The sequence below is a fragment of the Podarcis erhardii genome (assembly GCF_964252035.2).
Source record: "Podarcis erhardii genome assembly, chromosome: 10".
Classification (NCBI taxonomy): domain Eukaryota; kingdom Metazoa; phylum Chordata; class Lepidosauria; order Squamata; family Lacertidae; genus Podarcis; species Podarcis erhardii.
The window spans coordinates 30,826,167-30,844,387 of NC_138500.1; the positions used below are offsets into that span (position 1 = coordinate 30,826,167).

At 43.9% G+C, this 18,221-nt stretch overlaps 1 protein-coding gene across 3 annotated transcripts in view; it reads left to right on the plus strand.

Annotated features, from left to right (window-relative positions):
* LOC309350608 (TGF-beta-activated kinase 1 and MAP3K7-binding protein 1) overlaps positions 1 to 18,221 on the plus strand; it is a 52,150-nt gene that overhangs the window by 13,918 nt on the left and 20,011 nt on the right. Inside the window, exons 2-4 of one of the 3 annotated variants that reach the window (XM_081877611.1) lie at positions 5,034 to 5,271; positions 14,279 to 14,424; positions 16,677 to 17,053. In XM_081877611.1, the coding sequence (XP_081733737.1) occupies positions 5,034 to 5,271; positions 14,279 to 14,424; positions 16,677 to 16,895 (603 nt within the window). In that variant the 3' untranslated portion in view covers positions 16,896 to 17,053. Of the gene's footprint in view, positions 1 to 5,033; positions 5,272 to 14,278; positions 14,425 to 15,090; positions 15,229 to 16,676; positions 17,054 to 18,221 lie in introns of those variants that run through there. The other 2 variants (XM_081877612.1, XM_081877609.1) reach the window with 2 other exon arrangements.

Sequence of the window (18,221 nt, forward strand, 5' to 3'; positions counted from 1 at the left end):
CTTCCAAATGTTTCAAGGTAGCCCAGCTGTCTTTGGGGCTCCTTCTGCACATTCTGCTGAGTGGACCCCCAGACTTTTGCCCTGAAGTCTTGCCCTTATGGCACCATTGGCTCCACATTGGCATTTGTTGCAGCAATCACATAACTCGGAAGGCTGTTGCACATATGTCTGATCAAAGCTGCCCCGATGCATGTACTCCAGTCTATGCCACTCACAAGTTACCTGCTTGCTTTGGGTAACCTCAATATTTCCAGTAGTGACTGTAACGTGTGGTGAACTGGCCAGCGTGCTCCTGCTGTTTGAGTTTCTTGGCGCTCGTGCTCAGTTCTGCCACCAAGCATGTCTCTGGGGGTGTAATACGGAATCCTCTTATCTTCAAAGTCCATATGGCACAATTTTGGATGGATGCAGCATAGACGTTTCTGAAAAGCATAGCTTGGGTTGGTTCTGCTCTCTTTCTATTCTAAAAAATGTGTACTTAACAGCATGGAGTAACTTAAGAAATCTGAAAAGCAGGATTGGGGTTGGAATCTGACCTCGCTTCCTCTCTCTCACAGGTTATTCCAGGTGATGGCTCAGACGTATTATCAGGGAAGCGTGTGTGAAGCTTTGCTGGGGCACTCCGACTGATTCTGTGTGCATAATGGATAACATCATTTCTTAAAACACTTAATCCAGCAGCATTTTCATGATAACAATAAAAGCTTCTTTTTTTAGCATATTTTTGGTGTATATGCCTTTGAGGTCTTTTTGATACTACAGTCGTACCTTGGAAGTCAAACGGAATCCGTTCCAGAAGTCCATTTGACTTCCAAAACGTTCAGAAACCAAAGCATGGATTCTGATTGACTGCAGGAAGCTCCTGCAGCCAATTGGAAGCCCCGTTGGATGTTCGGCTTCCCAAAATAGTTTGCAAACCGGAACAGTCACTTCCATGTTTGCAACGTTCAGCAGCCAAAACGTTTGGGAACTAAGCTGTTCGAAAACCAAGGTACGACTGTATATGTTGTTAGGGAGTGGCCCAGGTCCCAGATCCCAGATTCAAGGCCTTTGCCCAAAGTGTTTCTAAGTACCCAACAATACCCTTGCTTCAAATAAAAGTGTGTCCGCTTATAGAACAGCAGAACTGCTACCAAACACTTTCATCACCCTTGAAACATTACTTGCTTAATAGCCGCTCTTTGAGTCTGAAACTTGTTTTCCAAGAGATCTGCTAAATTCTGAGCATGGGTATCACCCAGAAGTGATTTATAGCTTTTTTAACATTTTGTTTTCAGTGGTGGGGAAACGCTATAAGGATGTGTTAACCATTAAATGTTAAATCTATATGTATGATTGAGTATATTACTTTATATTGATAAAATGGCTGTTATCCCATCCTGAGGGATTAGGCTAGAAATAATGTTACTTTTATAAATGAAGTAAGAAATAAGAATACGCAAAGGGAGAAATAATCTCGTTCCTGGCTCTCTGGAGGTACCCAAAGCTTGCAGCTGTGAATGGCTGAATAGAAATGAAATGGGAGTTGGATAATCTGTAGCCAGCAGCTTCCTCGTTTTTCTTGCTGTGAACTTGGAACTCTCTCTATATTTGGCAAGTGGTCCTGCAAACGCAAGAAAAGCTTTTGCTTTGTTCCATCCGGGGTAGATTTGATTATAAATCCAGCGAGGAATATTATGTAACAGAACAATTTCCTTTTCATAACTCAATTTATAAAATTTCAGCAAGGGAGATATTGTAGCAGCCTCGTGACTGACGGGGAATCATGGTGAGTTAAGGGCTGGGAGCAAAGAGGCATGCAGAGCCTAACTGAAAAACAAGACGAGCATCGTAGGATGGCGAGGGAGAATGACAAGAGTTCTTCCCATGGTGCTCAAGGAACATTAATGGGCTGAGTTGCAGAGGCATCACATGATACTCAGGAGGGCTTAATAGCCTGCTCCAAACGGGCATCATGCTGCACGCATCACATGGCACTCAGAAGGTTCATCTACGCTAACTGCCCAGTTTACTGTGCAGCACTGGGGCCAGAAGGGGGGAAATTGCACGTTTGCAGGCCTTGATTTCTGGAGGTGGCAATGCAAGGAGAATACAGTGGTACCTCGAGTTACAAATGCCTCAGGTTACAAATGCTTCAGGTTACAAACTCCGCTAACCTGGAAGAGTTACCTCGAGTTGAGAACTTTGCCCCAGGATGAGAACGGAAATCGTGTGCCAGCAGCGCAGCAGCAGCAAGAGGCCTCATTAGCGTAAGCACGCCTCTAGTTAAGAACAGTTTCAGGTTAAGAACGGACCTCCGGAATGAATTAAGTTCATAACCAGAGGTACCACTGTACCTCACCACAACAGTTTGCTTTAGGGAAATAGATGGATATGCAAAGAATTTTCCAAAAGAGTTGGCAAGCAGAGTAAGGAAGCTATGGGGGGCAGTTAAAATGGTAAAGGATGCTTAAAATGGTATCTTCTGGACACTGGAATTCTTCCCCAGACCTCATCTGAATTTAAAGTCTTCACAATGTACAGTATTCACTTTGACCAGGCTCCTGATCCGGTCCGTGGTGTGAGAAGGGTTTTTCTTCTTTCCCATGTGCAGTGATCGGGTCAGGAGGCAGGCAGCCAATTCATTTTGCTCCCAATCAATAGCTAGAAGTTTTCTTTTTTATTATTATTATGTGGCCAGATCATTTTTCATTGCTAGAAACAGGGTTTAGAAAACGGTTGCTTCAGGCAGACAGCTTCAAGGGGAGCACAGTTTTTCTCCCTTCTCTCTATGAATAGAAAAGGAAAGAAAACCGCAGTCCAGAATTGAGTGGAGCAATTCTGACTTCTTAGTTCAGGTATGGATGAACCATGATCAGTAGTGTTGGATTCCGTAAGCTCTGAGAAGCCTTGTCTGGGTTCTGGAAATAGACTCTTTCCATATCAAGGTATACCTCGGATTGTTCCTTTCTGCACTTAAAGCACTATTGGGCATATTTATTTAAGGAGTTTTATACCGACTTTTACCAAACAGTTGACAGGGCAGTTTGCAAATTCAAAGCAAAATACATAATATAAAATGGCATAATATAAAACTAAAATAAGAACTAGATTCAGGTAGGTAGCCGTGTTGGTTTGATGCAGTCGAAATAAAAAATTAAAAATTGTCCAGTAGCACCTCAGATGGCATTCTTCAGATGGCATCTGAAGAAGTGTGCATGCACATTAAAGCTTATACCCAGAACAAACTTAGTTGGTCTCTAAGGTGCTACTGGACAATTTTAATTTTTTTAAATTAAAATAAGAACTGTTTCAGCAATCACCTAATTTTGCAATTCTGCTATTCCTCATCACATTTCCTCTCCAACAAAGGCCTGGTGGAAGAAGTGTGTGTTTACCTGTTTCCTAAATGAAAGCAGCGATGCAGCAAGGTTCACCTCCATGGGGAACTTATTTCAGAGTTTCAGAGATGCCACTGAGAAGTTGCAATTACAGAACCCCTTGCTCTAGATCATCAGTGGAACACCAAATGTTTCCCCTCCACTGTTCTTAAAGGACAGCAGATTGATATGGAATTCTATGGAGTTCTAATTGTATTAAATATATATATACAATATAAGAAACAAAACAAGCAAGAACAATACAGTTACAGCATCTAGCACAGCACATTGGAAGGCAGAAAAAAAACACATTAAGCAGTCTACCAAAACAACCAGCAATTTCCAAGTGGTCCATGGGGTTGGGGGAGTTGGGAAAGTGCAAACGCATTGCATTGGTGTGTGATTTTGGGGAGCCAATGTTTCAGAGGAAAATGTTTACACATAGATGATCTTGTTGACTATTCCATGATTACGATGCTTGCAAAACTATATCTGAACGTTTTCCAGAGGTACAGTCAGGTTGTCTGTATACTGGGATTGCTGAGTGACTGCAGATGGGGAGGTAGAACACCTCCCCAGTTTTACAATTACTACTCTGGGTCTTAATCTTTATAAAAAGCCTTAAATAGCTTGGGAGCAGATTACCTTAAGTTACCACTGGCTCCCAAACAAGCCCGTCCTGTTATTAAGACATTCCTCAAATGGACCCTCTTCCCCCACCCCATCAAATATCAGGCCATTGGAGGCCTATGTGGAAGCTTTTTCAATGGCACCGCCCTGACTTAGTAACTGTCCCCACAGAGACTCTTCTGGTGCTGAGGCTGATGCCTTTCCAGTGCTAGGCAGACTTAAAAAAACAAAAAACCACACAGCAATAGTTGCCGTGTGTTTTAGCATTAAATAAATGAATGGGGATTGGAGAACTGTAGCAGTAGTAGTCGTAATATTCAGCTAAGCAAAGGAAAGTAGGCGGTGGCAGGAATACTGAGCTAACAGATGGGAAAATAGATGGCAGAGATGGCAGGTGGAAGACTGAGTGGGTGCTTGAATCGTGGTGGCGAATTACTAGTTCTGGGTGACTTAGAAATAACACTGCTTCCGTTCTCGGGCATCTTCCAGCTGGATTAGCTACCAGCAATGGCTGAAAGCAAAGGAGGGGCTGTTCAGATCTAGGGAGCTTCTAAAATAGTGCATTAAAACACCCGGGGTACAATCCAGCCACACACTGCAGCATAGTTAAGTCTTAGTTTGGCTTAACTTTGCCCAAGCTTTCCCTCCACCATAAGATCAGACCCTATCTTATGTGTTTGAACCTTCCGAATTCCTGTTCTATAAGCTATTTTATTCATTTTAGGTTGCATTTTTGTCTTGGCTGTCTTTTAATACTGTGTACTGTGTAGAGCAGGCACAGGAAAACTCGGCCCTCCAGATGTTTTGGGACTACAACTCCCATCATCCCTAGCTAACAGGTCCAGTGGTCAGGGATGATGGGAATTGTAGTCCCAAATCATCTGGAGGGCTGAGTTTGCCTATGCCTGGTGTAGAGACTGGGGGAAAATATTAAAGGCTTTAGAAATGATTTTGAATAAATCTTCCATTTAAATGAGTTGGGTTTGTATCCCCAGCATGTAGAGTGAAATCTTCTAAACCCCTCTCTCGCCTCCCCGCACCCAGCTCTTCTCCATCGTTGTGTTTGGCGGCATTGTGAACGAAGGCTACGTCAACCGGCCAGATGAAAAGGAAGAGTACTGCATCTTCAATCGCAACCAGAACGCCTGCAACTATGGCATCACCGTGGGAGTCCTTGCCTTCCTCAGCTGCCTTCTTTACCTGGCGCTCGATGTCTACTTTCCACAGATCAGCAGTGTCAAGGACCGCAAGAAAGCTGTGCTCTCTGATATTGGTGTTTCTGGTGAGCTCTCCAGCGGATCAGAACCGCAGGGGTTTCCATATGGATGGTGTGTTTATACCATGGTTCTTTGTGAAGGAGGCTGCAGTCCTGTGCACCCTTGCTATGCTTGCTATGTTTCATTGTCCACAGAGGGGCTTAGTGATGGCGCCTAGGACTGGGCTGCACAGAGACCTCTTATTTCATAAACTTACTGATAAGCCACCACAGTTGGAAATGCCTCTACCTCTTTTCCATCATCTTCATTTCCCCCTTCCAGATTTTATTATTGGTTTTTCTTCCTGTTTCACCCAATCGGGTTGGGGAGGACCCCTAGTTCAGTGGTGAATGGGGCAGATAGGTAATTTATAGATTTAACTGGTTTTATGGTCCTGTCCTTTCCTTCCATTTAGATGCTAATGGTTCAAAATAGGGTAAGCCAGCCCTGCTGTATTTGGGAAGTGATCAGCTGCTCATTCTGTTGAATGAGGCCCTAGATCTCTGCCCCAAAAGCCCTTTCCTGACTGCAAAATTATCCATGATAGGACACAGCTTTGGCATGCAGAAGGTCCTAGGTTCAGTCCCAAGCATCTGAGATGGCTGTTGTCAGTCCAAGGGTCTCAAGTGTAAAACTGCTCCATACATTCCTATTTATTTCATTGTTTCCTATTTTATCATTTATCTGACCAGTTCTGTATATGTCCAACGGACGGCAAATTGGTTCATGTCCTGACTGACCTGTCTTCAGATAAGCCACTTGACCTGCAGTGTAACTTCTTCCATGCTCAAGGACAAGGATCGATATCTGTACAGAACAAATTGATTTAAATGACGCCCACGTAGATCAGGATCTGTCCCTGCAGAATAACTGCAAAATGTTAGTTCACGCTGCACTACACTAGTTGGCAAGACTGTCTTAGGCTCAGTAGTTTGCAGCTGTCACTAGTAAGGTCACCAGTGAGCCAAGATTAACCCACAAAACGATCATTGATTGGTCATGTTCATGTAAGCAAGAGTACACAAATAATTCCTGCAGAGAAAGGCAAAATGACCTACAGGGGAGTTACATGTTAGTTTTGGACTTGTTTCTGTAATGAATAAAAGTTGTTCGAGAGGTTTTGCAATCACTCCCTCCCCCTATTTCATCCCCTGCCCCCGCCCCAGTTAGAAATTTCATATTTTGTGTGAGAGCTCTTGGACAAAACCAGAAATGAGAATGGCAGCTTTCCAGATATTTTAAGTGCAGGGTGGTGGTATGTTGGGTTGCAGAATTACCTCCTAATTGCTGATGAGCTTTTTCCAATCAAAACATATATGAATCCAAAGTCACTTTCGAATACACCAAATTAAAGCACCATTGAAACCAGTGTGCCATGCGCTTTCTGGGGGCTCTGAAGGACTCTGTCGAACTCCTGACTCTCATAGCAAGGCCCAAGTTATTTTCTGCTTCCTGTGAACCATAAGAACCAAACTGAAATGCAAGTGCAATGGGGGAGCAGAGAGGCAAGAGTCAGCCTAGGGCTGCGATGGTAGTTCTCTCTCAGCACAGAGAATAGTCTGCCAATGCAGCCACCAGGATCCTTGAAGTGGAACAGAAAACCGCTGCAAGGTTTTAGAGCTGGAGCAGCTTATGCGCACCTAATATTTTCAGCCGGAGGGTTGTAGAGCCTGGAGGAAAATCCTTGCGCTCATAACCACATCATCTTTTGTATGCCTGGCTTCTCTGGCTCTCGCTCTTTTCTCTCCCACCCCCTCCATAATTAATGCAGAGCTTCTTGTTTTGATGCTTTCCTCCAGTTCTCTCTTCATCTGTGATTTCATTATTATTTCTAGCCTGTTGTATGCCTCTCCTTGCGCGCGCGCGCGCTCTCTCTCTCTCTCTCTCTCTCTCGCCTAGTTCTAATTCGTGTGTGAGTTCTTGCTATGATTCATCCATCCTTTGTCTCTGTGAGCATCAGTCATACAAATAGGCAGGTGATTTTGACAACATGGTAAAAATGCCCATTGGATTGGGTTGGACCCTAGAACTCTTTTCCGGCTGTGCATTGTAGGGGAAAATTGGTAGTGGTGAGCAAGTGACCTTTCAGAGAAACCAGCCTGCCATTACTGATCTTCTCAGTGAAGAGCTGACAAAGATCCAGGAATCCTCAAGTTTCCCTGGAATGCCATCTGGAAACTGCAAAAAGTGCTTCTCCGTCTCTTTGGCCTTCCATCACCCAACTTCCAGCTATAAATATATATATATATATATTTTAAATAATATTTATTAAGAATTTCCAATATTATAAAAAAACAAAACATCCAAATTTATGATCTTATTTTCCGTAACATCTTTCCAGGACTTCCCCTCCCCTCCCCCTCTTGTATTCCAATTCTTACAAATAAATTCAGCAATTTATTATCCCAAATTTTAACCTTATTGTCATTAGCCCTATTTAAAAATATTTTCCCATCTCCTAAGATCGACCTATTCCCTTCCGCGCGTTCCCCCCTTTAATATACATAATAGATTAAAATATAATAAAATAAAACATAATTTTGATTTTACAGCCTTTGGATTCCAAATCCCTCCCCCTTTTCCTGGTTGCGTTTCCCGTATTGATCAACATCTGGTGTCTTCCTGGAGTTCCCACATTTATTTAAGCCATAGTCCTTTACCAGTCTTCTTTAATTTTAAATGTCCAATCTTGGAAGGAGTCTATCTCAAAAAGGCCCATTTTTTCCATCCAGATTTTTATATACTTGGGAGTAAAACTCCAATTTTATTTCTTAAACCTTTCAAATCTGGATTTCCCAAATGTTCCCACTTCCAGCTTTGTCCAATTCTTATTATTCTTGTTGTTCTTGTTGGTCTCTCTCCTCTTTCTTTTCCTGTTTTCCTGCACAAATGTTCTAATTCCAAAAGCTTCTAAATTCCGCTGCAGAGGCTCTGTTATTCAGGAACGAAACATAATGCCAAGTCCCTTCCATTTTCAATAGATAAGTCTATTGTCTACTTTAGTGTGTAAACCTCTGTAGTCAAAATAATGTTCCATTTCTGCAGTTTCCCAGGAGATAAAAAGTTCTGTCAAATTCGATGTCAACAACTTGTAATATCCCTCGGCTCCTCTAGGTGGATTATAATAACTCAGTTCCCTTCCAGATCACGTCCACCAGTCAAAGTAACTTTATTATTCCTTATTTTAAACATTTTGTATCCAAATTGTAGCAAATATAACCGGCAAAGTCCTCGTAACATAGTTCTCATTATTGTTCTTCTGCTTTGACAGCTCTTTGACAGCTGTCAAAACCTCTCCTTGTCTTCTCCCGGCGCTCTCACTAAGATGCTCCCAGGTTCCGGGGGGGGGGTTGCTTTTTGAATAAATTCCACTTTTCTCCTCCAGCTCAATCTTATAATTTTCCATCGCGAAATTTCATAACTTTATCAAAATAAGGTTGCGCTCAATCTTAGATGTTAAGTCCTTTACTTTAGCTCCTCTACAACGGGGGGGGGGGGCTGACTTCCTTTTTATACCTCCCCCGCTCGTTCCGAATTATTTAAAAAATTTCTCGCCTTTTTTAATCCAAGTTCCGATTACTCACGGGTTATGCTTTTAAGTCCAAATTTCCAATGGAAGAAGTCAGCGCTCTCCGTCGAATGGCATGCGGCTTCGCTCGGCAGGGGAAGCGGAGGACTCAAAGCACCCCCCCCCCGTCACCCGTTCCGCAGCCTTTAAAAAGGCTCCTTCGCGGGTCGGGGGGGGGCTCAAAAGGTGCCAGCCGAGTCACCATGTCCATGGGTTCTAGCGCCCATGGTTTTTAAGGGTCCCCGCGTCGCCGGCGCGGCAGGACCCAGCCCCTACCGAGCAGGCTCCCTCCGGAGCTCGGAGGGAGTCCGCCATTCGGCGATGGCGCCAACCCGGAAGTCTATAAATATAAAGCTCTCTCTTTTTTAAAAAAATAATATTTATTAAAGTTTTGAAAGTTACAGGAAAAAAAGAAAAAAGATTAAACATAACAAAACCATACAATACAATACAATACGAAGACAAAAATACTACATATACATAACAAAAATAAAACAAAAACAATTAAAAAACCACATCCAATACTTTCAATGTTATTAACTTTCTTTTACTTGTTTCAGCGACCTCCTCACACCTCCCTTTTTTTGTATTCCACTTCAATTAATTGTTTCAGCAAATCCTTTCCATCTTCCTCAATTTTCTGTCCTATCATTTAACTTGACAAATTCTAACATTATTTTTTCCTTTAATCCATTTACAATCTATTGTACTTAATTCTTTATAACATTTCTGCTAAAGCCATGTAACTTCATTTCAACATCTTTCTAACATTCCTTAATTTTACAATATTTCTGTAGATAATCTTTAAATTTCTTCCAATCTTCTTCCACCATCTCTTCTCCCTGGTCTCGGATTCTGCCAGTCATTTCCGCCAATTCCATGTAGTCCATCAATCAACTTCAACTGCCACTCTTCCCGGGTGGGTAAATCTTGAGTTTTCCAATACTTTGTGATGAGTATTCTTGCTGCTGTTGTTGCATACATTAAAAATGTTCTATCCTTCTTTGGCACCAATTGGCCGACCATGCCCAGGAGAAAGGCCTCTGGTTTCTTCAGGAAGGTATATTTAAATACCTTTTTCATTTCATTATAAATCATCTCCCAGAATGTCTTAATCCTTGTCCACCAAAGGTGAAAGAATGTACCTTCAGTCTCATTACATTTCCAACATTTGTTTTCGGGCAAATGATAAATTTTTGCAAGCTTGACTGGTGTCTTGTACCACCTGTAAATCATTTTCATTAAATTCTCTCTTAAGGCATTACATGCCGTAAATTTCATACCTGTGGTCCATAACTGTTCCCAGTCAGCCATCATAATGTTATGTCCAACATCTTGTGCCCATTTAATCATAGCAGATTTCACCATTTCATCCTGAGTGTTCCATTTCAACAGCAAGTTATACATTCTTGACATGTTCTTAGTTTTGGGATCTAACAATTCTGTTTCCAATTTTGATTTTTCCACCTGAAAGCCCAGTTTTTTATCTGTGTTATATACCTCCATTATTTGGCAGTAATGGAGCCAATCTCGCACTCTATTTTTTAATTTTTCAAAACTCTGCAATTTTATTCTGTCTCCATCTTGTTCCAAAATTTCCCAATATTTCGGCCATTTGGCCTCCATATTGAGTTTTTTCTGAGCCTTCGCTTCCATTGGTGACAACCATCTTGGGGTTTTACTTTCTAACAGATCCTTGTATCTCATCCAAACATTAAACAGTGCTTTTCTAACAATATGGTTTTTAAACGCTTTGTGTGCTTTGACCTTGTCGTACCACAGATATGCATGCCAACCAAATACATCGTTAAAACCTTCCAGATCCAGCACATCAGTGTTTTCAAGAAGCAGCCATTCTTTCAGCCAGCAAAATGCAGCTGATTCATAATAAAGCTTAAGGTCTGGCAGGGCAAATTCACCTCTTTCTTTAGCATCAGTTAATATCTTAAATTTTATTCAAGGCTTCTTGCCCTGCCAGACAAATCTAGAAATATCTCTCTGCCACCTCTTGAAACAGTCCATTTTGTCTAGAAAAAGCTTTCTAGGGCATTAAACAAAATGAGATAAAGACTCTCATTGCAAGAGGTGAATCCCAAAGAAAACATGGTTTTAAATACAGTGGTGCCTCGCAAGACGAAAAGAATCCGTTCCGCGATTCTCTTCGTCTAGTGGTTTTTTCGTCTTGCGAAGCAGGCCCATTGACGGCTTAGCGGATTAGCGCTATTAGCGGTTTAGCGGCTTTTAGCGGCTTATCAGCTTATCGGATAAGTGGATAAGCGGCTTAGCGGCTTAGAAAAAGGGGGGGGGAACCGCAGGAACTCGCAAGACATTTTCGTCTTGCGAAGCAAGCCCATAGGAAATTCGTTTTGCGAAGCACCTCCAAAACGGAAAACTCTATTCTCCTGATGTAAATTGTTTTAACTGGTTTTAATGCTGTATTAATATAGTCTTGTAATCTGCCCGGGGACCTTATGGGTTTTCCAGAAGGAGCTTGGCAATGCCCATGTCTTTCTTAGGTATGATAATAATACACAGGACTGGTTGATAAAAAGCACTTGGGTTCCAACATAGGATGGTACCTTTTGAGAAATAAATCAAAAGTGCCAGCAGGCAACACACATTATTTCATTAATGTTACAAACTGTTTCTCTTATTGTCCTTTAAGTAAATTGTCTGCTCCTTCTTAAAACATCCTCTTCATTCAATAAACTGGTTTCTAGCTCTCCTTCAGTTAATGACGTCAGTGTGAAAGGGACATTGGCTCAGTGCTGGTTCATTTTTCTGCTTGTAATTAAGTTTGCAAGCTTATCCAGGGACAGTTTTCTTTCCCTTTAGCAAGTTCCTTAGTGCAGCTGGGCAGCATACAGCCAGGAAGAGACTATATTAGTAAGGAGCACTCGGACACAGTGAAGGGTAATAAACAGAAGCAAATTTTAAACTTAATAGCTCAATCCTCCTAGCCATCATTACTTGGAAGTAAGTAAGTAAGTAAGTACACTTGCTTGTGAGCTAATAAGAGGCTGAATTAAGAAGTTCCCAGTTAAAATCAGGCCTCTGCTATGAACTTTAAACAAGTTCATATTGATTTCACTGGTCCTAATCTGAGTGAGTTGGCTGGATACCCCTTGCAGTACTTCATATGTTCTCAAATACAACATGAATGCTGAGCTTTATTATTATTATGCAGTCTCTACTTTAAGACTGGAGACAGAGATAGCTTTGAAGGAAGCTGAAAGTGGTTTCAGAGATTCCACTTATTATGGTGTACCTATATGTTTCTTTTGTCTTGAGGTGTACCTATATGTTTCTTTTGAAATACCAAAACCTGCAAAACCTGTTTACCAGTGGAGGACGTGGGAGTGAGGCAGCCACCGCTCTTCTAAACTGCCTTCAGTGCTTTGAAAAACACATTGGTTTGGAGCTAGACTTATTAATACATAGAGTAGATCTACTGAAATCAATCAGGCTAACAAGTCCAGCCCATTGTCTGTCTCATCACACACAAGGCTCTGTTTCTATATTTCTAGAGTGTTTTTTGTTTTCTTTCTTACTGCTTCCTGGTGTTAATTTTCTATGCATTCCTAGTGCATGTACAACTCTTTTGGGTATGAAGCCCAGCAACCAGGTCATACCAGGGACCATTCAAAAGTATGAAAAGATTCAATGACACATTTTCTCCTTTAAAACAAACAAGCAAGTCCTGGGCTTTTGGCAAGAGTCCAGTAGCTGTGTATGCAGTCTGGAGTTCTGCTGCAGTTGATTTTGGAGCTGTTCATCCTTCAGCTTCCAAATACAATGTTTAATTGTATGGCTCAGTTCTGCAGAGATGCTGCATATCAAGAATAAATGAGCAATTGATGCTTCTCTTTTTGATGCCCGATGAATTAAGTGGATAGACCCATTGGCCTTACTAGGTACTTGAAGGACTGGGGATGGTGCATTGGACCCTTGACCCAGATTTGCAATAAATAAATAATGCATATGTTAATTTTTAAGCAAATAAAGATGGCAGGTGGCTGTGGTGTCACCTGCACTGTGCTTTGCAGTTTGCCCAGCAGTCCCGTAAGCAAAGGTGATTTTTTTAAAAAAAGAAGTGAAATGGGTGACATATCTCACATCTAGAGGACAACCAGGAGGACCCAGCCTTCCACCAAGCCCTGGGTCATCTGGTGATGAAGAGCCAGGATCCTGCAAATAGGCCAAGGAAGGGCCATCCATATACAAGGATGAGATCAGCCTCCTACTTTGAGGCTGAACAGGTCCCAAACCTGAGGAAAAGGTGGCGCCTCAAATGCCAGATGAAACCCTGTCTCTTCTGGAGAAGTGCTCAACCACAGGCAAGGGATCCTCAGGAGTAAATGGATAGATGTCTCCTTGGGCATAAGGCTCTCTTCTCTGGAAGCAGACGGAGCTGAGAGAAGTGGACAAAATGCTAGGCAATTCCTTTGGTTATATCCACTGTGCAGGGAGTTCACTGCTGCTGAAACTGCCTTCCCTCATCACTCCAGAGCATGGGTAGGCAAAGTAAGGCCCGGTGGCCGGATCCGGCCCAGTCACCTTCTAAATCTGGCCCACGGACAGTCTGGGGATCAGTGTGTTTTTGCATGAGTAGAATGTGCTCTTTTACAGTATTTAAAATGCATCTCTGGGTTATTTGTGGGGCCTGCCTGGTGTTTTTACATGAGTAGAATGTGTACTTTTATTTAAAATGCACCTTTGGGTTATTTGTGAGGCATAGGAATTCGTTCACTCCCCCCCCCCAAAAAAATCCAACCCCCCACAAGATCTGAGGGAAAGTGGACTGGCCCACAGCTGAAAAAGTTTGCTGACCCCTGCTCCAGAGGATGTCACTTCCTCACTTCTTTCATTTATTATTACATTTATACCCTGCCTCTACTCTGTGGTGGTTTAACAGTCACTCCGTCTTCCCAGGGAATTCTGGGAATTGTACCTCTGTGAGGGGACTGTGGGTTTCCTCACAACTCTCAGTTCCCTTAACAAACTACACTTCCCAGGATTCTTTGGGGCAAGGGGAGCCATGTCTGCTTAAAGTGATATGATGATGCTTTAGATGTACTGTACAGTATAGGGAAGTTGGGGCCTAAATGTTATGAGGGAACTATGAGACCAAGAAGGTGATAATTTTGCCTTTTAACCTGCAGTTCCATATCAAATGCCCTTGCAGCAGGCTACTCAATTGGACTTTGTCCCAGTATGCAAAATAGATTTGTAGGGCAGCCTTCCTCAACAAGATGCCCCCCAGATTCTTTGGACTACAACTCCCATCAGTTGACTACAACTCCCATTGAGCTGATGGGAGTGGTCGTCCAAACCTTCTGGAGGGCACCTGGTTGGCAAAGCCTGCTGTAGGGTATTTGTTGGCTGGGGGAATGCTACACCTTCAAACTCACTTAAACCTTCTCCTCCCTTGTCCTCCTTCTTCTTTTGATTGTGGTTTTTCACAGGCTTGTGGGCCTTCCTCTGGTTTGTCAGTTTTTGTTTCCTGGCCGACCAATGGCGTGTTTCAAAGAAAGAAAACAACCCATTCAACGAAGGAGCAGATGCCGCCCGAGCAGCCATTACGTTCTCTCTCTTTTCCGTCTTCACCTGGGTGAGTAATACAGGCCCAGACCTGGCTAGCGAGCTATGGATGTCATTCGCAGACCATCCTGTTGTCTCTACCTCCAGTCTTACTAGATGCAATGCAGTTCCCTCATTTCAGGCTCCAGCTCCACCAACTAGGAAGTCACCTTATGAGCCAAAATAATCATTGGCCAGAAAAACAAACAAATGTTGGGCAGTTTCACCGGCCATACATTTAGTTGCCCACATCTCTTTGAAACCTAACAGTCCACAACCACATAGGAAACTCAAAGAAAATATTTAGCCAGAAACTGCACACCAAATGCCTCAAGTAACTATGGCAGGGAGGTCATCAGAACATAAGATGAGCCTGCTGGATTTGCGCCACACAGACCTCCAGGCAGCAGCCCACCTGCCAGGAAACAACATAGTGACTGCTCCCTACCGGGTGAGCTGCCTCTGGATGAAGCTAGGGGGTCGGTTGCCCTTGACATCTATATGGATAATGCCAAGAGCGAAAGGAGGCCCTCCAGTGGCATTCCAGCCCTTCCCCTCTGCCAAAGAGACCTTAAACACCCTTCCCCTTTTGTTCCACGGGAGTCCTTATTTCAGTTCCAAGGCCTTGGTTATGTTCCTTCACCAGCTCTCTTCTCTCACGCCCACCCACCTCTTCCTTCCTGTTCTCTCCCTACAGGGCATCCTGACCTTTCTGGCCTTTCGGAGACTCGGAGAAATTACTTTTCAGGAAGAATACAACACACTGTTCCCTAGCTCCCCGCCAGTGCTCCCCTAATCCCAGTCCCCATTAAAAATGGGCATATCGGGGAGGAAATTTTGGAGTGAAAGTATTTCTGACTTTCGATCTCAGGGGCAGGAAGGAAGATAAGAGAGAAAGAGGAATAAAAGATACGCAATTTGTGCAGCTGATGGGGTGAGGGGAGAGGGAGAGAGGGAGGGAGAGAGAGACCCCCAGCACCCCTTGGAATTGTGGAGGGCTTCACCTATCCCCTACCTCTTAAATAGTTCAAAGTAGACCTGCGTACTGTTCAGGGTTCTCTCTTTTGTGCCTTCTCTGCTGTGCCTTCTCCCCAAATAACTAATGCCAAATAACAACCATGTGCCTTTCTCTCTGCCTCAGTCCTGTCTTAATATGTTTAACCACGATGGGTCACTGCTGAAATCAGACTTCTGTTTCTCCTCATGTCCTCTTGGCTCTCTCTTCTCCGGGCACAATCTCCAAGCTGACTATGTCACATCCACACCAGGCATTTAAAGCACTCCTATACCACCTTAGCTGTCATGGCTTCCCCCAAAGGATCCTGGGAGTTGTGGTTTACCAAGGGCTCTGACCTCACAGACCTGCAATTTCTAGCATCCTTAGCAGACTACAGTTCCCAGGATTCTCCATGGCTGTTAAAGTGGAGCAAGCGTGCTTTAAACCTGTGGTGCAGATGTGACCTGTGTCAGAGGGCAGCTGAAGAGCCACAATCCCTGCACCTCCCACACTCTTTGTTTTGCCAAACAGCATTGCACAAACGGAGCTTTAGTGATGGAGCCGGGCCTCTTCACAGCTGCCTTGAATGGCCGTGTGCTTGTGTGTGCGTGTGTAAAATGTCAGTCTTCCTCCCTAATCTGTAGTCACCCAGGGCAAGTCCTTGGAAAAGTCAAATATCTTTCCCCACCAAGCCACTGCTGCCGTTCCCATGCTGATGCTGCCAAACTGGCTACCCAGCCCTGCACTGATTCTGCCACCCCCTTTAATGAGTAGGAAATTGGCCTGGGCTGAAGCCCTCAACAAACCTAGGCTTAGTAGAGGACTTGTGTGCACTAAACAAGCACATCCAATCCCAGAAAGAGGCGCCGCCTTCTGTGTGGTCAATTGGAGCACCCACATTAGTGCTGCCTTGCTTCTGCCAGACTTTTTCATGACGACAGCAAAATACATACAACAGGTTGTGGAAGCAAGCCTTCTGCCAAATCATCTCCCACTGAAATGAGTTCCTCTCCCCAGTTGCTCTCTCTCTGTGGCTTCTTTCCTGAACTTGTACTCTCTCTAGAGTGTGCCAAATCTTCTTCTTGCTTTAGGATGTATTTGTGTTTTAACTTGTTAATTATAGTATGTCTCATGTGCTAAGTTAATGTCTTGTGCACTAACCACTACTAATCCGGCTTCTGTTTGTTTCTCCTCGGTATGCTTCCCTTTCTCTCCCCCCCCCACCCCCACCAAATGCCCTTTTTCTTCCGGAAACCTCTCCCGCACTGCCGCATCCTCCCTTAAAGGTGGGCCAGTCGTTCCTGGCATTCCAGCGATACCAGCTTGGCGCCGACTCAGCCCTCTTCTCCCAGGACTACACGGACCCGAGCCAGGAGGCTGGCATGCCTTACGCTCCCTACACAAACGAGGATGACACTATAGATAGCATGGGGACGTACCAACAGGCCCCTTCGGCAGATGCATTTGATGCTGAGGCACAGGGGTACCAAGCCCAGGACTACTGAGAGCCGGTGGAGCCCTCCCCCCTCCCTCCCCCTCTGCCCGCTCCCCTCTGCCACCAACAAGCCAAGGTGCAAAACAAGACACAGGTGCATCAGAGTCAGAGGGGGCTCTTGGCCACTCTCCAGCCTTCTAGGGTCTCTGTTTTTATTTCTTTTTTTTTTTTAAAAAAAAAGGGTGGGTGGGGAGAAGCAACAGCCCTGACACCTCTTCCCCACTTCTGAATTCGCCACCCAAACCAAATTGTCAATTGCAAAGTGTTTTGTGGTCCATTCTGCAGCGCAATGTCGCCCTCTCTTTGTAGGAGAAGCTGCCGAGGGCAGGAATTCACCCTTTTCTGTAGGGGGGGATGGGGTGGGGGAAGCACGGCTGCAGGGCAAGTGGGGGGGGGAATAGTATGGCTGAGGTAGTATCCGAGGTTGACATGTCTGTGTGTGAGTAGTGAGAAGAGACTTGGACGGGTAGGCAGACCTGGGAGAGTGAGCATGCAGGCATGCAAGGGCGAGTGATGTGTAAGCTTTGTGTGGTATCAGTGATATCAAATAGGACTGTGATTTGCCCTTTACCTGAAATTACAAAGATTCACATCCATTCCTTGCCAGAGTTGACAGTATTGAGCTACGAAAGGATACTCGCTTCGCTAAATTTCACAAACATTTTGACCCCGATAAGAGTGCTTGTTTTTTCTAACTGGCTATGTAAGGCTTTTATAACAAGCATGTATTGTGCTTGGGTGCTCGCTCAGCTTGCATTTTTGGAGAAGCCATTGGGAGCCCCCAACTGCAATCTGAGCCTGTGGCAGAGGTATCATGCGACTGCATTGCTAAGAGCAAAGTGCAGGTCAAAGTTAATCCCAGTTGAAAAAGTACAAAGTGGCTGTGAGCATTTGTTTTGGGTATGAGGCAGCTCTTTCTTCCCGGGAGAGGAATATAATTCCCTACCCATTCCATGTCAAACTAACACATGGTCTGATGAACTGAGATAATTTGCTTTTTGGTTTTTTTTAATGGAGGAAAAGTGTTGAGAGCCTGCAAGGAAGTCTGCAAGGAAATTTTTTCGGCACAACCAAAATCCACAGGAACATGCAGTTTTAAAGGAACATGTAGTTTTAAATGTTACTCCAGCTGTGTCTCATTTATGACTCAACACAGGGTTGGACTGGACTGAAGTGGGATCCCAAATCCAGGGCAGAGGCGATTACATGGGAGAGATTGCCATAGGCTTACATAGTGCGGAGCAAAGTTCAATAGGGAAAATAGCTACCTACAATGGTTTGGAAGTTCTTGGCAAAAAGGCTTAGATTATTTGTAATCTGGACACATCAGAGCACT